Source organism: Lolium rigidum, chromosome 1 (assembly GCF_022539505.1).
Source record: "Lolium rigidum isolate FL_2022 chromosome 1, APGP_CSIRO_Lrig_0.1, whole genome shotgun sequence".
NCBI classification, from domain to species: Eukaryota; Viridiplantae; Streptophyta; class Magnoliopsida; order Poales; family Poaceae; genus Lolium; species Lolium rigidum.
The window spans coordinates 28,365,366-28,386,989 of record NC_061508.1 but is presented as its reverse complement, the minus strand read 5'-3'; the positions used below and the strand labels follow the sequence as shown (position 1 = coordinate 28,386,989).

The 21,624-nt window shown below is 50.8% G+C and overlaps 3 protein-coding genes across 4 annotated transcripts in view; all 3 read right to left on the bottom strand.

Annotated features, from left to right (window-relative positions):
- The window catches only part of LOC124685128 (jasmonate-induced oxygenase 4-like), an 11,369-nt gene extending 911 nt beyond the window's left edge, over window positions 1–10,458 (bottom strand). The window contains exons 1-4 of one of the 2 annotated variants that reach the window (XM_047219447.1): window positions 10,198–10,458; window positions 9,659–9,949; window positions 9,158–9,162; window positions 5,397–5,584 (exon numbers count right to left, since the gene is read on the bottom strand). In XM_047219447.1, coding sequence (XP_047075403.1) covers window positions 5,397–5,584; window positions 9,158–9,162; window positions 9,659–9,903 — 438 coding nt within the window. In that variant the 5' untranslated portion in view covers window positions 9,904–9,949; window positions 10,198–10,458. Of the gene's footprint in view, window positions 1–5,396; window positions 5,585–8,894; window positions 8,902–9,157; window positions 9,163–9,658; window positions 9,950–10,197 lie in introns of both variants that reach the window. The other variant, XM_047219448.1, reaches the window with a different exon arrangement.
- Window positions 10,459–13,299: 2,841 nt separating this feature from the next.
- Window positions 13,300–14,893, bottom strand: LOC124685126 (2-oxoglutarate-dependent dioxygenase 11-like). The gene is made up of 2 exons (XM_047219445.1): window positions 14,493–14,893; window positions 13,300–14,407 (listed from the first exon to the last, which is right to left on the bottom strand). Exons 1-2 carry the CDS (start codon window positions 14,721–14,723, stop codon window positions 13,577–13,579), a joined length of 1,062 nt encoding a protein of 353 aa, XP_047075401.1. The 5' UTR covers window positions 14,724–14,893; the 3' UTR covers window positions 13,300–13,576.
- Window positions 14,894–15,999: 1,106 nt separating this feature from the next.
- LOC124685127 (jasmonate-induced oxygenase 4-like) lies at window positions 16,000–17,223 on the bottom strand. The gene is made up of 2 exons (XM_047219446.1): window positions 16,908–17,223; window positions 16,000–16,830 (listed from the first exon to the last, which is right to left on the bottom strand). The coding sequence occupies exons 1-2, from the start codon at window positions 17,136–17,138 to the stop codon at window positions 16,000–16,002; spliced, it is 1,062 nt and encodes a 353-aa protein (XP_047075402.1). The 5' UTR covers window positions 17,139–17,223.
- Window positions 17,224–21,624: the final 4,401 nt, after the last annotated feature.

The following is a 21,624-nucleotide window of genomic DNA, read 5'->3' as shown; positions in this document are numbered from 1 at the left end:
GGGGTCCACCAACCGCACTAAAGGCCTTTCGTACGGCTGGTGGCACCAACCGTGCCAAAGGGGTTCGCCTCCATTTTCCCTTAGCGCGCGCGGCAATCCCCAAATCCAGTTAAGTTTCAGACGCACAGAGACCCGCGCCGCTCCTCGCCGTCGCCGTCGTCCACGCACAGGGACCCCGCGCGCTCCTCGCCGTCGACGTCGCAGCCTCGCCGTCGTCGTTGCAGCCTCGCCGTCGCCGTCGGCCGCCGCCCGCTCCTCTCCGCGCGCGCCTCTGCAGGTATGTGTGCGCCGCCCCCGTCGCCTCCCTCCCCTTCTTCTTCGGCGCCGTTGCCCGCCGCCGATGCGCCGCCACCGCGCGAGACCGTGGCCGCCGCCGCTGCGCGCCACGCCGCCGTTCCCCGCCGGAGGCCGTCGCCATCCGCGCGACACACCGCCGCACACCACCGGTAGGTGCACGCATGGTGCTCGACGAAATGCACTCGCTGCCGGGGACGCGCTCGCCGCCCTCGCAGGTGCACGGCGCCGTCGGGGTCCTCGCGGGCCTCGCGCAGCCGCACGACGGCGGCCCCGCCGCGGGACGACATGCGCCGCATGATGGCCACCTCCCTCCGCACGTCCGCCGCGTGCGCCGCCCGCGGTCTTGCGCCGCGCCCCGCGTCCGCGGCCCCGCGGCGATGCCTCCGGATGGTCTTGCACGCGAGCGACTCGCCCGTGGCGGCGTCCCGGCAGCGGCGCGTGACCCCGAACTCGCCGCGGCCCAGCTCCTTGCCCAGCACGTACCGGCGCGCGAACTCCGGCGGCCGTCGTCTTGGCCACCAGCTCTGTTGGCATAAACCCTGTCATGGTAGTGCTAGGTGTTAGTTTTATTCAGTTTCGTCAGTTAACACTTTGCAGTTTTCCCGTTTGTTTCGGTTAGGATTTTAGCGTCCTGGACGTTGCTTGTAACGATCCAGGAACGAGTCAGATGGGAGCCATGATCTTCTCGTGGGATGGCGCGAGAGTAGCGGTTCGGCGCGGCGATGGCGATGGCGCGGTAGTTGGGGCGGAGAAGAAGGGATCATGCTCTTTTTGAAAATTCAGTACATCTTGTTATATTATGCATGAAATAATTTATAACAAACTATGCTCGTCATTCTCTCTATCTTATGTAGAAAATTACAAACAATCTGATAATTTATATTTAAAATTTCAAATCTAAATTATTGGCATCATTGGCATTCTCATGCATTCTCATTCTCATGAATTCTCATGCATCATTGACAAGATGAATGAAATATAATTGCTTTCTTAATTTTGTAGTGACATTGAGCTATGGCGGACGGCACCTTCGTCCGAGATGAGGAGGGGAAGAAGCGGTGCAGAAATTGATATATGAGAGTGCCCGTGGGGCTGATGGAGATGAAACAGATTTTGCCGACTTTCCGAATGATTTCGGCGAGGGACTTGAGTCCGAACAAGTTAGAAGAGACAACGAAGTTTCCATAACAAACTCCGCCGAGGTGTATATTTATGTATCAAGTCTATGTTCATATCACTAGATGCATTCATTTATTTGTATTTCACTTATTAACGAATAATTTTTCTATTAGCCTTCTGGAACATCGAGCAAGTCTGTTAAAACAAAACGAGGCCCGACGCGAGTTCTAAAGGGCGAGGGTAGGTTAGCCCTCACGGCATTTAAGGATAATGGTGAACCGGTGCATCCCAAAGATCACTGCACCAAATTTACAAGTCAAGCTAGAGTTCTTGTTAGGGACCATGTACCGATCAGCATTCGAGAGTGGCATAAGCCGAAGAAAGCGGACAATGAAGCTAGTTATGTCAACGACGCGATGAAAAAGTTTCTTTGGGAAACTCTGCTGACACGCTTCAGCCTACCGGAAGACATGACGGAAGGCCAGAAGAATAAAGTCAAGGAATGGACTCTCAAGAAGATGGCCATACAATTCCAGACTTGGAAGAAAAATTTATGGGACAAATATAAGAATGAAGATCCAGTATTCGATGATAATCTAGTGAAGATAAAGGATCACTGGCAAGAATTTAAGAGGTATAAGCAATCGTCTACTTTTGTGTCTCGATCGGTCACAAATAAGAAAAATGCTGCAAAGAAGACAATTTGGCATCATATGGGGTCGGTGGCTACAAGACTGCCATTCCGAGGTGGATAGCGTATGAAAATGAACCGATGGCTGCGGGAATCACTCCACGGACATGGGACCGGCCCGAACGGTCCAAGTTCCGGTTGTTCGCGCATGGGGCAGGGTTGGACCCAAAGACAGGGCTGATCGTTGCGAAGGGAAAATGGAAGGAAAAGATTGAGCAAATCGTACCGAAGCTTGTAGCTGCAATTGAACAGGTTCGAAAGGGAGAGTACATTCCCGATAGAGAGAATGACGAGCCGACACTCGCTCCGGGGAATCCCGAACACGTTGGACGGGTACGAGCTCGCCCGGGTCTCACCATGAAGGAAGCGTTCCCGCAGTCCGCCGACACTTATAGAAGCCGTTCGCGGAAGAAGAAGAAGGACGCCGACATTGTAACGGAATTGTTAACTAGGGTGGAGGCGCTTGAGAAAAATCAGAGGCCACCCGACCGGCCGATGTTCCTACGGGATCCTCAAGCCGATGCCGCCCCATCTCGGCGAAGAAGCGAGTGTGGGTTCCACGCATCTTGACGGATGTGGAGGAAGCTACCCCGTGGATTATGTCACGGAGAAGACAGATTGCGAGCTCTATATGTTATTCGGAACCGCGTCCGTTAAGGTGGCGGTCGGTTATGTTTACCCAAGTGAAGAAGGAGCAACGCACCACCATATGCCCATTCCACCCGGGCCGTGTTCGTGTCGGGGTGGATGAAGTTGTTCCGGCTTTTGAATCAGTGGAGCTTGATATTCCTAGAGGTGACGATGAGAGGACACTTGCCGATGTCAAGCACGGTTTCGCCCTATGGCCGAAGAAGTACGTCGTCCTTCTGCAAAGGCCACCGACTCCTCATAGCAGTCCACATGAGCATCAAAGGCCTTCGACTCCTCCTCCTAGCAGTCCACATGAGCAGCAAAGTCCATACCTACCCGAGAGGGACCCCGGCATGAGTCCACCACCTCGAGATCCTCCGCGTAAGACAGGCGCTCGGTAAGCGGAATGGTACGCCGCCTAAGAAGAGATCTAGAAAGGAGAAACCACTGCCGCCTATTGAGAAGTTACCTTGGGAAAAAACTCCCGAGAAAAACCAGGAAGCCGTTGAGTCCCAGCGGAGGGCCTTTTTTGCTAAGAAAGAGCCAGAGATACCTTTTGAGAAGACACTAGATCCGGTGAAGGTTTATCGTACAGTCGAGAATCTGTATAACCCTGAACCATCGCCGCCATCCGACTATAGGCGTTCTATTGAAAGGTCGTACGACCAAATGATGGAGGCGAAAAACCCCACTACCAGCTCGGGTATCGGGGAGATAAAAGGGATACACCAAGTCTACCAGCTCGGAGAACAACCCGTTAAATCGGTCCCCCCTCTAAAGGTGTTTGACGAGAAGGCCGTTCAAAGTTCTCGACAAATCTCAACCGATTACGCCATGGCTAAGGTAGTATATCAATATGTTCAAGGGAAAGATTTGGTCGAGAATCTCAGCAAGCTACCAACAAGTATGCGTAACTTGCATACGTGGTACGGTGTTGCCGCAAAGGGAGGGATGGAGACTATCATGGTGCGAGTTAAGGAAGAGCACTACTTCCAAGAATACTCTGTGAGCGTTGACTTCTCCGAGCTTTTCCAGTTATACAATCTTCGGGCCCTCGACAAATCTATCGTCAGTTGCTATTGTCTGTAAGTGATTTATTTATATAATTTGAGAAGTCTTTAGCTCAGCTCCTTGATTATCTGGCAAATTATAATCTTTTGTGCGCTATGTTATGCGGATTGAAGATGCTCGAATGCAAAAGGGATGAAATCAAGGACATTGGGTTCATTGACCCGGACACAATGCATGTCAAGACCATAGAAGAACCCCTCTATAACAGGGATACACCGGAGACTTTGCTAAGGTTTTTGAAGCGACAACGTGACAAAAAGACAATACTTTGGCCTTACAACTTCCGAGTGAGTGTTACTCTCTTATAACACATTCTATTTTGCTCACTTATATATATGACACTACATATTTAAACGTGCGCAGGTTTCACTTTATTCTTATCGTCATTAAAATGTACGAAGGAGAAGTTGAAGTCTTTGACTCACTAACCAAAGAGCCTATACAATACAAGTCTTGTTTTCTTATGCTCAAAAGGTAATTCAAATTCTTATCGGTTTTTTTGTTAGTTTCGTGATATCAACTGATTGATAACTCTTTTGTGCATTTTCTTTTGTCGGGCAGCGTATGGAAAACTTTCATCAAGGAAGATCAGTCCCATGATTGGAAACCGAAGCTGATATGGCGTGCGAACAAAGTAAGTAGTACTACCTAGGTCCACACACCTTTATCATACTTCATTATTGTTTGACTGAATTATATTCTTGTACAGAAATGCGCAAAACAACCACCGGGGACTAATCTATGTGGATACTACGTTTGCGAGTACATCCACAGAATTGTCAGCGAGAGAGCGAATAATGAAAGAAATAGAGAGGTACGAAAATAATGAAAGAATTGTCAGTGATTTGATATAACACACATAGCTCATGTATTCATCTTATTCTTTTACAGTTGAGAAGAAAGCGGGAGAAGATCGGAATCGAGGAGCGCTTCAAAGCAATCGGCGATGAATTGGCGGGATTTTTCCTTCGGGAAGTCATACCACCATCCGGAGAGTACCACTATGCATAAAGATCTTCTCCAGCTCCTCGATTGCTTTGTGTGTATATATAGTTTGACTCGGAGTGTACCACTATGGTACATATGTGTAATAGATCGATCTTCATGCTTGTACTATGGTGCATCGACTTGATTTGCATCGGAGAGTACTACTTATGCAATTACATGTGTGTTATATTATATGCACCAACTTTATATGCATCACCTTGATCTTCATGTACTACGTAAACCCAAACGCATTTCCGGTGCATCGACGCGATATGAAACGCTCCGATACCCCTAAACCCCTACGAAACCCTAAACCTCGAATTCTTCGCCGCGGCGAGATTCTCGAATTTTTCCTGCCGAGGCAGCCTACCTTTGCCACCGGTTTGTAGTACAAACCGGTACGAAAGGTCCATCGACGTGCGCTCTCCTGGGCGCCCACGTGGAGGGCCATCTATACCGGTTCGTAAGGAACCGGTAGGAAAGGGGGGGGGCCTTTTGCACCGGATATTTTATACCGGTTGCTAAACCGGTGCAAATGGCAATATCCGGTGCAAATGGCCCCCTGGAACCGGTATTGATCAGCGTTTTTCCACTAGTGGTAGAACCGGTCACGCCAGTCTAGGACCGGCCATTCGGACCGATCCATGTCGCTGCCGTAGCTTTCGAGTCGGTACTCTTTCTTGCCGCCCACCAGGTTGGTGTACTTCTGCTTCTCTTCTAGCGGGAGCTTGAAGAGGTCCCTTGTCACGTTCATCATGTCGCCGAGGAGAGCTGGGTCGATCCCTTGCCCTGTTGGCCCAGACCCGGCAGTACTCTCGCCGATCTAATACCAAACACAGCCCCTGTCGTCGAGTACTTTCCGACGACCAACGACGAAGCGATTTCCGACGAGACGATGCACGTACCCGATCACTTCCGCACACGCACGTATACACCGCAGATAGGCTGATCGATTCTTTGAGCAGCTAGCTACTATCACGTACGAACACAACGCAAAACAGATTATAGCCACAGGTGCATATCGCACCTTGGTGTTTTCTTTATTGTTTGTTCAACTCACGGTGATTTACACGTTCAGGTTACAAGCATATAAATAGCACATCTAGCTAGCTAAACCAAACCTAGTCGGTGACTAACTCTAGTACTACTCGGTTACATCATGTATACTCTGAACCGTTCAACACCCGTAGTGTTCCTACCCGGAACGTGTACGTATACATACTCGTATACGGAGATGTATGACGTCGTGCCGGACTCGGAGTGCTTATTCCTAACAATCACCCCCTAAGCACGACGTGCCCTTCACCTCGACCTGGGTCCCAAATGCGCCAGCTGCTTCCCGCAGGCGTCTTTCTCGGCATTGCTTTCGCCGTTCCTTGTGGCACCCATGCCACTGACTTTACCTTAGTCGGTCTCTCCATGCCTTGACGCCGACAATCCTCCTTGTCAGCTTCTTCATTCTTCACCGGTTCTTTGATGAACAAACAATGCTTCGTGTGCTTCATCTTCACCGGATTATTAACCACCCGAAGTATCTTCTTCGGATAGTTGTCCAACACGCATCGCATGCGTGCTCGTGTCGGTCGTAGTCGTCTCATCTCCAGTGCAGTCGGAGATAGCACGACATACTCTTCTGCGTCCGACGTCGCGCTTATTTCTTCACTTCTGGAGCCTTCATTTGTTGGTTGAGGTACCACTAGAACTTGAGTTGGATTGCAATCTTCCATGCTACAATTCTCGAGTATCCTCTTCTTGAATATCTCCTTCATATGTAGTTTGAACTTTGCAATCTCCTCCCCGTCCGTAGCACGACGCCAACACACCTCCGTGTTTGCGTCCTCGAACCTCGTCTGCTCCTCGGTGAGTAAACACCGACCTTGTCCTCCCCTTCGCACACGCATTGTGCGAAAAATCTCCGATGAATACAAATCGAAAACGCTTCGAAATATTTTCGGAGTAGGTAGCGGCCTCCGTTCCATTGCAGTAGAAGGAGACGCCGGAGCTGACGTAGCACTTGTTTCAGCGTCTGCTGAATCTCCTGCAGTTTCTGTCGATGCACTGCCTGCTGGCGACGTAAAATCATCGCCCACGTCCACTTCTCGACTGCCACTAGTCCCTCCTGGACGGGAGTGTGCAGCTGAAGGGCCACTTGCACCAGCTCCTTCTGGGGCACGTCCTGGCACAATCAATGCTCCAGACCAGCTAGGCTGTGCACCAGGACGTGAGGAGCTGCTTTGCAGCCTATCTCGTTGGGAGCCTGGGCCGTGCGTCTCAGTGCCAGGACTAGCGTGCGGAGAAGCAGAGCGAGCGCTCTCTCCCGTGTCTCCTGCCCAGCTAGCGCCTCGCGCGCCTGGACTGCGAGACGGGGTCGCGCTGCTTTCCGCTGCAACCTTGGCCGCACTGCTGTCTTCTGCATCGCCAGAACTCGCTGTTTCCGTGTCCACAGTGACACGACTTTTCAGCCGAACTTGATCATCTACATGCTCAGGATTACTGCTATAAGCAACAGTAAATATCTCCTCAGAGAACGGTTCCGTGGAGTCCCAAATCCATGATAGGTCTTCCTCGAAGACTACATCGCTTGTGACAACCACCTTGTTCGTCGAGGGATTGCACAAACGGTATGCTCTCGAGCCTTCTTCATAGCCAGTCATGATCATTGGAGTACTCCGGTTCGCCAATTTCCTTTTATGCCTGGACACCGTTTTGACATGCGCCACACACCCGAAGGTGCGAAGATGATCAACCGAGGGCTTTCGCCCGTACCATGTTTCGTACGGAGTCCCACCAACCATACTCCTAGTTGGCGCCCTGTTCAGCAAGTAGACAGCCGTGTTGACTGCCTCACCCCAGAACTTTCCTGGCAAGCTTTTACTTTCCATCATGCTCCGTGCCATGGCCATCACCTTATGCTTCAATTCACCACCCCGATCTATGCGTATGGACTTTCTCTTCGCCCTTGCTTCGACTCCTCCAGCTTTCTTGATCTTCTCGAATGCTTGTAGACCTTGATCTTTACTCTTCAGCAACACAATCCACATGTATTGGCTGAGATCATCCACCACAAGCATGAAGTACTCATTGCCGGACGGGGTTGCGGGTGAAATTGGACCGCATATATCGCCATGAACGAGCTCCAAAGCTTCACTTGCCTGATCTGTGGTTTTACGTGGGTACGGGGCACTCCGTTGCTTCTCGACAATACCTTCGCCGCATAGCTTATCCACGTGATCCACACACGGTAGACCGTGATCCGTCACAATCTCCGTAGCCGGTGATGGAGGAGGTAGCTCCTCCTCGTCCTTCTGCTCGCATACTTCGAGCATCAGCATCATCGGTCCATCATCTCCTTCCTGGGCGATGAGAGCCCTTTCTTTCGGCTTCGGTGGTTCCCGGCAATCAACCTTGAAGTGACCGAGCTTGCCGCAGTTATGACATCTTACTTTCTTGATGTCAAACTTCCTCCTCGGCAGAGCGTCATCCTCGTCCTCCCCTGCGATGTACTTTTTCGCTGGGCGAGAAGCTTCTTTATCACTTCTTATGTTAGTTGCCTTATCGCCCTTCTCTTTGACGACTACCGCCTGCCACTGGGCACGGGTAAGCATAACATGCTCTTCCGGTACCACATCACCATAGGTGATCTTCATCCGCTCATCATGAGCCTTGAACCGTCCAACTAGATCATCCATCGTGAGAGTCTTGAGATCAACGCATTGCTCGATCGCCGAAACAACGGACAAGTAACGCGGCGGCACCGCGCGAAGGAAACGCCTTACGATCGAGATCTCCTCGAGCTTCTTGTCGAGCGCGCGAATCCCATTGACCAATGTTGCGACCCTCGAAGCGAAGGCGTCCAGCGTCTCATCTTCTCCCATCTCCAGATTCTCGTACTTCTTCTGCAAGGTTTGTAGGGCCGCCTCGCGGACGCGCGCATGACCAAGATTTAGCGTCTTGATCGTCTCCCATGCCTCCTTTGCAGATTTCTTCGAGATCAGGTGCTGCTTCACGTCCATCGGCATCACCGAGCAGATGGCCGTGAGTGCCTGTCGGTCCTGGCGGTACTTCGACGCGCCCTTCATGAACTCGTCGCCGCCTGGATCAACAGCCTCCCAGATTTCGTTGGACTCGAGCGCCCACATCATCGTGGTCGCCCACACCGTGTAGTTGTCGCGGATGTACTGCGGGTACTGCGTCGACACCGGCGCCGCGACGCCGGAATACTCGCCCATCTCCTTCATCATGACCTCCCGCTACTTAGGAGATCCTCCACGAGCGCTCGATACCAATTGTTGGCCGCACCCGGCAGATTCTCGCCGATCTAATACCAAACACAGCCCCTGTCGTCGAGTACTTTCCGACGACCAACGACGAAGCGATTTCCGACGAGACGATGCACGTACCCGATCACTTCCGCACACGCACGTATACACCGCAGATAGGCTGATCGATTCTTTGAGCAGCTAGCTACTATCACGTACGAACACAACGCAAAACAGATTATAGCCACAGGTGCATATCGCACCTTGGTGTTTTCTTTATTGTTTGTTCAACTCACGGTGATTTACACGTTCAGGTTACAAGCATATAAATAGCACATCTAGCTAGCTAAACCAAACCTAGTCGGTGACTAACTCTAGTACTACTCGGTTATTACATCATGTATACTCTGAACCGTGCAACACCCGTAGTGTTCCTACCCGGAACGTGTACGTATACATACTCGTATACGGAGATGTATGACGTCGTGCCGGACTCGGAGTGCTTATTCCTAACATGCCCAACGGCCTGCAGAAATTCAGACGTAGCCGATCACTACCTGAAGATGAAACTGAATTAATACGAAGGTGTGGCGTCAGTTTTCATGCCAGGAAGAGGCCCCAGTTCTGGAGGGCGGAACGCAGCTTGGCCGCCTCGTCGGCTGAGCCGGCGGACAGACGGTTGAGATCGACGACAGGGATGGGGTCCGTCACGTCTTCGCTGGCGACGGCGGCGGTGGGGCGGTCATGGTCGCGGACCACGTAGCGGCTCGGCACCTCATCTCTGCCGGCTGCCGCTAGCTCCTGCACGTTCGGTAGGATCTTCCACTGTCGTTGGTCATCATCGGCCATCCTTCCTTCCCTTACGATCGGTGTGGATGATCAATCACGAGCTCCCTGCACCGTTCAGATGTCTCGAGATCATTAAAGTTTCTGGAAATTTATGTATCGACACTGCAACTATTTATATACTTGCACGTGCACATGTATCGAGACCATAAACCATATATACGATACGTGCAAAAGCAGTGCAGGTGTATCCGTATAAGTCGTGGCGGACGTGCTCGCTGAACGGAAGCGGTAGTTGCCTAGTGCAGGAGGAGGTCGGACTGTCGGAGAAGAGGGTGAAACGACCCGGAGACTCACGGCGTGGTTGATGGCGAAGCAGACGAGCTAGGGGACGACTGTGGAGGCCGGGAGAGGACTAAGGTTCCGAGGCTCGAGCTCCGTGTACTGTACTGGCGAAGACGGCTCGGCAGGGGAGGCTGCGGCGTCGCGGATCAACCGGGCGGAGCGGAGGCCGAGCTCCTGGCCATGGTAGCCTTGCTTCTTTGGTGGGAAGGAAAACGAAGGAAAGAGGAGGCGATAGGAGATCGAAAACTCTCGTAATCAGTCGCCCGATCGATCGCGCGTTGATTATCTTCGGGTGTTTTTCACGGCCGCGCGATCGTGCAAAGCATTCAACGCAGCTGGCCCACCACCTTGTCCATCGTCACCTCGGCCACACAATCCTCATCCAGTCCTCCTCCCTCGATTTTGTGGATGATCGCGCGTTGATTATTCGAGCTGCTTTTCTGCTCAAGAAAAAAAAAAAAACTCCCTCCTTGCTACGAATTTTATTTGAGATTCACTACCGGAAAGGAAAATAAGACTTTACAGTACAACTATTTGCACAACAATGAGTCCTATATGCACTGCGAAGGTTTTGCCATGCAACGGCGCACGGTAAAGATCGTACGGCAATGCCATTGACGGCGAAGGCTTCTTTGCCGTGCGACTCGCCAACGTTGCACGGCAAATGCTTTACCGTACGATGCCGCACGGCAAAGGTCACTTCTTTACCGTGTGCCAAACATGTTTTCTCTAAAAAAATCCCCGAACTAGCTAGTGTGAGAATCAAACCTAGAATGCTGAGTACGTAGGGAAAGCGTGCAACCTTACCACTGTGCTAAGTATTCGTTTGTTGATAACTATATCACGCCACACCTTTTGAGATGAGAAGAAATCCATTTTTTACATCTTTGCCGTGCGCTTACAGTAGGCAAAGACTTCTTTGTTGCGCGTTTGTTAAAAACACTAGGCAAAGACTGCTTTGCCGTGCAATCCAGCTGCGCGCACGGCAAAGGGTGAGGCACGACAATGCCCAACATCTTTGCCGTGCACCGAATCTTTGTCGTGCGGTGTGTTGGGCCATTCCGTGCACCTTTCTTTGCCGTGCGGCCTCTTCCGTCGTTCCCATGAATCGTATCTTTGCCATTGCTCGTGTCTATCTTTCCCGTGACCAAGGCCATGCGTTTTTATCTGTACGCACGGCAAAGAAATGGGGGCACACGACAAAGAAAGACTACACGGTGACGCCTATCTTTCCCCTAGTGATTTGTCAAATTTTAAAATGTATCTAGATACTATTTACTCTATAGTTACATCCTACATTTCAAAATCTCCGATAACCTTCATGGAACGGAGTGAGTACACCACACTTCGAATGATCTTGTCAGGAAACTACCACATTAAGGAAATTATACATAATACCACCCTTAGGGCTAGGTCGCACACAAAAACTACTGATTTCATCAATTAGCCCCGTTAAACCAGTTTTCTGACAATTTGGGCCCACCTATCTGGTGGAGTGGAGGTGAAAACTTAATTGTTGATTTATTTTTGCAAATAACCCAAAAAATGTTATTTTTGTTTCACATAAAGGTTCTCCTTAATTTCCCACGTAATAAAAATAGACAAAGGAAGAAAAATAACCCCAAAAAAAGCCCCTCAATGCTGGTCTCACGAGGTCAATGCCCTGGCCACCCACCATGGCGAGATCCTCACCCTCGACCTGCCCAACGCCCCCATCTCACAAGGACCCCAACTAACTGTCGCCCGTGTTCTCCCTCCTACCCTACCGCCGGCGGCCGTCGCTTAGCACCAGGGCCGCGCAGTCTCTTGTCCATCGCTGGGTACGAGCACCCGCACGGGTCGGGAGCATGCTTCTCCGGTGCGAGTAGCCACCGCAGACGTCTTGTTTGGGGATTCATTGGGTAGTCCATGGGCATCACGCTCGCTGGAGGCCATGATAGTTCTCGCTGGAGAAAGCGGCGGAGCATGGCAGGCCGTCGGAGACACGCAACATGTCCACGGACACGAGCGTCTCAGTGTCCTACCCTCCCTTGGGGACAGTGTCAACGTGGGTAGGCATTCTCTATCCACTGCTCGCGAAGGGCATCAGCTCGAGACAGGGAAGCTGCAATGTTACAGTGTGGCGGGCTAGGTGGCGAGGTAGGCATGGCGATGAAGTGGGCCAGCGCAGATCTTGATTCCGAGTAGCTTGCCTCGATTCTTTGCACCAGGAGGTTGAGGGAAACGAAACGAGCTCGAGGAGGGCCTCAGCTCGAGATGGGGGCGGCTACGACGATGGTGAGGAGAGGTGAGCACGTGATGACATTGGGACTCCAAGTTCAGAGTGTTGTGTCAGTAGAGTATTTTCCCCACAAGGGTGACTCGAGGGTTTATATTAAACTCTCGGGGAACTGATCAAAGAGCGTTCTCTCCCTTTCTTTTTCTAGCAATCATGCAAAGTAAAACAAATGCCTTGTGTCCCCAACTTCACTCTGGGGTTGTCAAGCACAAGGTTTTGTGTAAGTAAATAAAACACAAGTAATAATAAAACAAGTAAAACTTGATAGAAATAGGTAACTAAGTAAAAACTGAAAAGGGTTGATTATTTTGGGTGTTGTGGATGCAAATAAGAAAAGTACATATATTTTTTGCATTTTCGGATTAAAATAGTGCAACTAATAGGAAACAAGGTAAAATCAATATAAAGTTGTTTCTTGTGATAAAGTAGTGCAGCTCATGGGTTCACTTCAATATTCTCTCTTTTAAGATTTAGTGGACAATAGATGCAAAATAACAACATGTGAAAGATACACATTTATATGGTCATCACGTCCTAACATAGAGATGATGCAACATATCCCTCTTATACTCCACAAGAAGGGAAAATCCATCAATCTCGTATTAAGAATTAGCAGAGCATAGCCATCAGTACTTTGACAAATATGCTACCTTGAACAAACAAGATCATCACTTTTGTCACGTGACGAACATAGCACATCCATTCACTTTATTCGTGATGAGGTAAGAAAAGGCATCTGCATCGTGGATTGGGAGGAATACTTCGGTGGGACAGCTAGACATTTGCATTGTGGGTTGATTTCTCAATTAATGAGGGGCTAAAGTGCAAAGCGCAGATGACATACGACACAACGGTCGCATTGCAAACTAATAGTAAAGATACAAATACATAGACTAAATACATCGACATATACAAAAGCTATATGTACAAAATATAGCCTAAGAGATAATACTAGTGTGTGGTTTATTTTATATACAGTGCACTACAACGAAGAAAAAATAAAGTGGGTTTCAGAGTGATAGTACGAGTGAATCCAACACCGCACCCCGCACGTGCAGTAATCCGCATATAGATCCTTCAAGAAGAGCAGAAGGCACCAGGTGCTAATTTCGATCAGATCTTCACCCTGTCGATTGCCCTCTCCCTTCGCGCCAAACTCTCGTGGAGCTCCCTGATGTAGTCGCTGTTCTTCATCTTCCCGTACCGCCTGGGCCTCTCGTCGCTCACCAGCTCCGGTGCCGGCTCCACCTCCCTCTCCGGGTCTGCCGTGTAGAACGCCGCCACCGACACCCGCTTGCTCTCCGAATTCGCCACCACTTTGTGAACCGGGCTCTTCAGCAGACCATTGCTCACCACCTCCACCGTATCCCCTAAATTCACCACCAGCGCGCCGGGGACCACGGGCACGTCGTACCATTCGCCATCGCGTAGCACCTGGAGTCCGGCCGCGTTGTTCAGGACGACGGTGAGCACGGAGGCGTCGGAGTGAGGCCTGAAACCCAGGACTTTCTCAGGGCGCGGGCAGCGAGGGTAGAGGTTGAGCCGGACGTATGTCACGGCCTTCTCGTCCAGCATGTCAACCAGGCACCCTTCCTCGCGCAGCCCGACCACCTTGGCGACCTCCCGGAGCACGCCGTCGGCGAGCTCCCTGCACTGCGTGGCGTATCGGTGCAGGATGTCCCGGAAGGAAGGGGGCTGCGTCGGCCAGAGGTCGTAGAGACGGCGTGATTCCGGCTCCACGATGAGGTAGAACCGGTCGCTCCAGTCCAGGACCTGCGACTCGGACAGGATCATGTCGCCGCCGTAGCCTTGGAGTTGGTGCTCTTTCTTGCCGCCCACCAGGTTTGTGTACTTCTGCTTCTCTTCTAGCGGGAGGTTGAAGAAATTCGTCGTCACGGCCATCATCTCGCCGAGGAGAGCCGGCTCGATCCCGTGCCCAACGGCCTGCAGAAATTCAGAAATGGACATAGTCTGAAGATGAAACTGAATGAACGGGAGGAGGAACAGAGGAAGGTGTCAAATTTCTTACGAGGAAAAGTCCCCAGTTCTGGAGGGCGGAACGCAGCTTGGCAGCCTCGTCGGCGGCGCCGGAGAACAGACGGCTGAGATCGACGACGGGGATGGGGTCGTCGCTGGCGACGCCGGAGGTGGGACGGTCATGGTCGCAGACCACGTAGCGGCTCGGCAGCTCGTCTCTGCCGGCCGCAGCTAGCTCCTGCACGTTCGGTGGGATCTTCCACTGTTGCTCATCATCAGCCATCTTTCCCTCCCTGCCCCCTTACGATCCTTGTGGATTGATGCTGAATCTCGAGCTCCCCTGCACCCTTCAGAAACGGTTTAATTTGATCGGCCCAAACTTTCTGAAAATAATGGTATCGGCACTACAGCTATTTATATACTTGTATGTGCACATGTCGCGTACAAAAGTGGTGCAGGTATAGCCGTATAAGTTAAAATAACACCGTTCAGTGATCCTGAATTCCTGATAGCGTTCACAAGATAGCGCGGTAGAGGATGGATACTTTGCCTCCTCCAATCATCCACGATCGATCGATTCACATGCTCTCTCGATTCTAAATCAAGTACTGAATCAGATGCCAGCTCACCTTCTCAGTCCACAAAGGCGGGTGGCTCACAAGGCTCAAACGGCCGTGGTGAGGGCGACATGGCCACCCCAAGGCATCTAATGAGCCCATCTCTATCGGAAGCATTGCAGATGAACACTTTCCGAAAATTTGCTTATTTTAAAAAAAGAAGTTACGACGTTTAACTTGGAATAGAGGCACTAGTTCTCAACTAAATCATCTGTTTTCAATTTGCAAATATAAAATAATCTGAGATTTGGATGGTTCCGGAGCTGCAAAATCCGATTTATGACTGTTCTAAATTACTATTTGGAAATATTTCTAACACCTCTAGCAATATAAATTACAGTACTCCCAAAGTTTGATGATGATCTTGGCACCATTTTGCCTTGATCAAACTTTGATGTGTGGATCGCATGGTCCACATCATTGATATAGGATAAAGTTTAATTTTTGTAACAAGAGTATTAAATATCATTTTCACTTCTCTGCCTCTACACCAACTAAGGATGCGCACATCTATTTGACATGGGTACTAAGATTTTTAATCTTAGTTAAGATTAAAGCATAGTCCTCAAAATAAATTGCATGAGTACCAGGACTAGCCTGGGTCTTAAGTATAAATAGGAACCTAAATTTACGTCTGTGGGTATTTGAACCCAGATACTGGGTTTGTATATCCACTCCCCCAACCAGTTGAGTTAGGCTGACTTCCCTTCCGGGTCGCTCCCTCCCGAGCGACTCTGGATCCAACACCGCACCCGCGCGTGTGCACTTTATCGATAGTACCCTTTTCGATCCAATATATATTTATCATAGTGTCTAGATATATATTTTATGATAAATATTTTGGATATAGTAGAACTGAATCCAACACCTCACCCGCGCGTGTGCACTTTATCGTAGATCCTTGTAAGGGCAGCTCAAGATGGAGGAAGGTGGTAATTTCGATCAGATCTTCACCCTGTCGACAGTCCTCTCTCCACGCGCTAAACTCTTCTGCAGCTCAGTGATGTAGTCGCTGGTCTTCATCTTCCCGTACCTCTTGGGCCTATCCTCGGTCACCAGCTCCGGCGCTGGCTCCACCTCCCTCTCTGGGTCCAACGTGTAGAACGCCCCCACCGACACCCGCTCCCTCTCCGAATTCGCCACCACTTTGTGAACCGGGCTCTTGAGCAAACCATTGCTCACCACCTCCACTGTATCCCCTATATTCACCACCAGCGCGCCCGGGACGACGGGCACGTCGTACCATTCGCCGTCGCGTAGTACCTGGAGCCCAACCGCGTTGGTGAGGAGGACGGTGAGCATGTTGCCATCCGAGTGGGCCTTGAAGCCCAGAACCTTGTCGGGGCGCGGGCAGCGAGGGTAGAGGTTGAGACGGACGTACGTTACGGCCTTCTCGTCCACCATGTCAGCCATGTACCTCTCCTCGCGCAGCCCGACCACCTTGCCTACCTCCAGGAGCACGCCGTCGGCGAGCTCCCTGCACCGCTTGGCGTACCGGTGCAGGATGTCCCGGAAGGAAGGGGGTTGCGTCGGCCAGAGGTCGTAGATACGGCGTGATTCCGGCTCCACGACGAGGTAGAACCGGTCGCACCAGTCCAGGACCTGCGTCTCGGAGAGGACCATGTCGCCCCCGTAGCCTTCGAGTTGGTACTCTTTCTTGCTGCCCACAAGGTTGGTGTACTTCTGCTTCTCTTGTAGCGGGAGCTTGAAGAACTCCCTCGTGACGGCCATCATCTCGTCGAGGAGAGCCGACTCGATCCCGTGCCCAATGGCCTGTAGCAATTGACATAGCCTGAAGATGAAACTGAATGAACGGGAAGAGGAACAGAGGAAGGTGTCAATTTTCATACGAGGAAGAGTCCCCAGTTCTGGAGGGCGGAACGCAGCTTGGCAGCCTCGTCGGCGGCGCCGGAGGACAGACGGCTGATATCGACGACGGGGATGGGGTCGTCGCTGGCGACGCCGGAGGTGGGACGGTCATGATCGGGGACCACGTAGCGGCTCGGCAGCTCGTCTCTGCCGGCCGCAGCTAGCTCCTGCACGTTCGGTGGGATCTTCCACTGTTGCTCATCATCAGCCATCCTTCCCTCCCTCCCTTACGATCCTTCTGAATCGATGATCAATCTAAACCTCCCCTGCAGGCCTGCACCCTTCAGGGGTAGTTTAATTAATTTGATCGCCACAAATTTTGGTATCGCCAAAACAACTATTTATATACTTGTACGTTTCACGAAAGTGACCACCATTAGACTTAATACGGTTGCGAATCATGTCGTTCAACCATCACAGACCACTTTTATGCAAGGAAGGAATATCCTTGATGGAGTGGCAGTGTTGCACGAGACGGTATATGAGATGCATTCTAAGAAATTAAATGGGGTCATTTTAAAATTAGATTTTGAAAAGGCGTATGACAAGGTCAAGTGGTCTTTTCTGCAGCAGACACTTAGGATGAAAGGTTTTTCTCCAGAGTGGCGCGCTCTAATTTATGATTTTGTGTATGGAGGTAGTGTGGCTATCCGGGTTAATGATGACACGGGCCACTATTTTCAAACACGAAAAGGGTTACGCCAAGGGGATCCGTTATCACCGATGTTGTTTAACATTATAGCGGATATGTTGGCGATACTCATAGAGCGGGCCAAGTCTGATGGCCAGATTGAAGGTGTGATCCCACATTTGGTTGATTGGGGTTTATCTATCCTTCAATATGCCGATGATACAATTCTTTTTATGGATCATGATCTCGAAAAAGCTCGCAATCTCAAATTAATTTTGGCGGCTTTTGAGCAGTTGTCGGGATTGAAAATCAATTTCCATAAAAGTGAATTGTTCTGTTTCGGTGATGCCCAAAACGATATGACTCTATATACAGAGTTGTTTGGTTGCGGGCAAGGCCAATTTCCTATTCGCTATTTGGGTATTCCGATTCATTATCGGAGACTGATACGTCCCAAACGTATCTATAATTTCTTATGTTCCATGCTACTTTTATGATGATACTCACATGTTTTATACACATTATATGTCATTATTATGCATTTTCCGGCACTAACCTATTTACGAGATGCCGAAGAGCCGATTCTTTGTTTTACGCTGTTTTTTGTTTCAGAAATCCTAGTAAGGAAATATTCTCGGAATTGGACGAAATCAACACCCAGGGTCCTATTTTTGCACGAAGCTTCCAGAAGATCGGAGAGGAAACGAAGTGGGGCCACGAGGTGGCGACACACCAGGGCGGCGCGGCCTGGACCCTGGCCGCGCGGCCCTGTTGTGTGGGCCCCTCGTGACCCTCCCGACTCTGCCCTTCCGCCTACTTAAGGTCTTCGTCGTGAAACCCCCGATGCACGAGAGCCACGATACGGAAAACCTTCCAGAGACGCCGCCGCCGCCAATCCCATCTCGGGGGATTCAGGAGATCGCCTCCGGCACCCTGCCGGAGGGGGGAATCATCTCCCGGAGGTCTCTTCATCGCCATGATCGCCTCCGGATCGATGTGTGAGTAGTCCACCCCCGGACTATGGATCCATAGCAGTAGCTAGATGGTTGTCTTCTCCTCATTGTGCTATCATGTTAGATCTTGTGAGCTGCCTATCATGATCAAGATCATCTATTTGTAATCCTTCATGTTGTGTTTGTTGGGATCCGATGAATATTGAATACTATGTCAAGTTGATTATCAATCTATCATATATGTTATTTATGTTCTTGCATGCTCTCCGTTGCTAGTAGAGGCTCCGGCCAAGTTGATACTTGTGACTCCAAGAGGGGGTATTTATGCTCGATAGTGGGTTCATGCCTCCATTAAATGCGGGACGATGATGAGAAAGTTCTAAAGTTGTGGATGCGCTCGTTGCCACTAGGGATAAAACATCAATGCTTTGTCTAAGGATATTTGTGTTGATTACATTACGCACCATACTTAATGCAATTGTCTGTTGTTTGCAACTTAATACTGGAGGGGTTCGGATGATAACCTGAAGGTGGACTTTTTAGGCATAGATGCATGCTGGATAGCGGTCTGTGTACTTTGTCGTAATGCCCTGATTAAATCTCATAGTACTGTTATCACCAGAATTTGACCAAGTTAGAGGTGGGCCGCGATCAAGATGGGTTTGAAGAATATATAGATTAGATACGTGAATCGGCCTTTTATACCAAGTTGGGCTTAATTGCCCATGTATCTGTAACATATTAGATCACATCTTAGTTTAGAAGTTAGAATCTTACTCGTGCACGGTTTGGTGCACGCCCACATTAGAAAGTCCACTGGACTATAAATATGTACCTAGGGTTTATGGAATAAACAACAACCAACGTTCAACCACAAACAAATCTCGGCGCATCGCCAACCCCTTCGTCTCGAGGGTTTCTACCGGTAAGCATCATGCTGCCTAGATCGCATCTTGCGATCTAGGCAGCACAAGCCTGCCTACGTTGTTCACGCGTTGCTCGTACTCAAGCCTTTTTGATGGCGAGCAACGTAGTTATCTTAGACATGTTAGGGTTAGCATTGTTCTTCATGCTGCATGCTTTCGTAGTGCAACCCTTGCATGTCTAGCCGCCCTTACGCCTGTCTTAGGCGTAGGGGCGGCACCCGCTTGATCATAGTTTGGTAGATCTGATCCGTTACGATTGCTCCTTGTTCTACAAGGATTAGTTTAATATCTGCAATAGTTAGGCCTTACGAAGGGGGAGGATCCAGCGGCACGTAGGGTGTCGTTCGTTGGCCCTAAGCAGGATGTTCCGAGGATCAACCTCGTGTTGGTTTTTAGGCCTTGTTTAGGATCGGCTTACGATCACCGTGCGTGGCCGCGAGGCCCAACCTGGAGTAGGATGATCCGATTATGCTGTGAGAACCCCACATCGTCGTAGATCTCATTAGCTTTACCTTGATCAAGCAGAACCACCATATATTCGGACACCTCGTCTGAATCATGGGTGGATCGGCTCTTTGAGCCGATTCACAGGATAACCTGAGAGCCGATCGAGGCTCGTATTTAACGTTTACGTGTGTGCCCTGCAGGAAACTAAGCGAGGCATCATCCACACCTTCCGACCGGGTATAGGTCGGGTGGCACGCCCTTGTGATAAACATCGGTGCGTGCGACCAGGAGGCTTTGCGGGCCGTCGCTCAGAGGGACTAGGGCCAGCCGCAGCCCTAGTTGTTCCCGGCTCTACGGTGTTGCCCGTCTCTACCCGCCGGTGGGTTTCTAACGTCAACACATTCTGGCACGCCCGGTGGGACCACCTTTCAACATCCACCACATCGCCGTCTACATCCGAGATGGCGGAAAGCACTCCGGTCAAGTACGAGGATCTGCCTGATGAGCTCAAGAAGAAGCATGACGAAATCAAGGCGGTCCTCGAAGCCGAACTCATCGGCTCCTTCCATCGAACCCGCTCCCATGGCGTCAGGTGGAAGGGCTCCACACCTGAAGGCGCATCCGATGGAGTGGACCTGTCCGCCCCGTCAGAAGGACGCACCAGGTCGCTGAAGTGCGAGGATTTGCCCGAGGACCTCAAAAGGAAACGTGACGAGATCAAGGCAACCCTCGAAGCCGAATTCATCGGCTCCTCTGAGAAGACTCGGCCACACGATATCAAGCTCGCTAGAGACTCAAGTCCGTCGCCTGGCGTCAACATGGTGGATCTCAGCCACTCCATAGGCCAGCCGAGGTCCTCCTTTGGTGTCAACATGGCAGGGCTTGCAAGCCGCCATGGCAAAGATGAAGCAGAAAGCAGCCACTCCCGTGGCAAAGATGAAGAGGAGGCCGATCCACGCGACCGGCCCCAAGATGATGACAGGCGGTACCGGGCAGGGGAGGGAACGGGAAGCGTGCAGTACCAACGTCCACTCTCCGAGCGCCTCCTCAACAAATATAAGCACCAACACGACCGACGTCGGCACTACGACGTAGATGATGAGAGGAATTGTCGGTCTGATGCAGAGGTCAGGAGGTACCGTCAACATGATAGAAGCGACGACGGATACAATCGTCGCGCTGAAGGAAGGTCAAGGGGGCAGGATAACATGGATAGGCACTGGAGCTGTCCGTTCTTCAAACATTGCTGGGACTCAGGAATGAGCCGATTGCCAACAATCGAGAACTGCCAGAATGCAAACGAGAGGAAGAAGGACGCCGCTAACGTGTCCGTGTTCGAGCGTCTAGGGCCTCTCCCACCCCGGAGCAAGCATGCTGAGCCCGCTCGGGTGGAAGATCTCGAGGAACTAGAGGACGATGATGAAGAAAATAAATATCATCGGCCCAGGTGGTGCCCTGATGGGCTCAGCCGTTCCCAAAAGCCAAGGGTTCAGCGTCTGCGTGGGTTGGAAGAAGCTGAAAGATTGTACTTGCACACGCTAAGGAAGGCACGGCCTGATCTGGCCGCCAAAATCCAGCGAACCCTGGACGAACAAGGTCGGCCACAAAGAAAAGAGTGGCGCCCCAAGCAGAGGAAAGCCGATGATGATACATCGGCTGGCACAAACATGGTCTTCATTCTTCCCTCGGAGTTTAGCGCTCCAAGATTATATGAAGCACACCGTGGCGCAATTAGATCTGC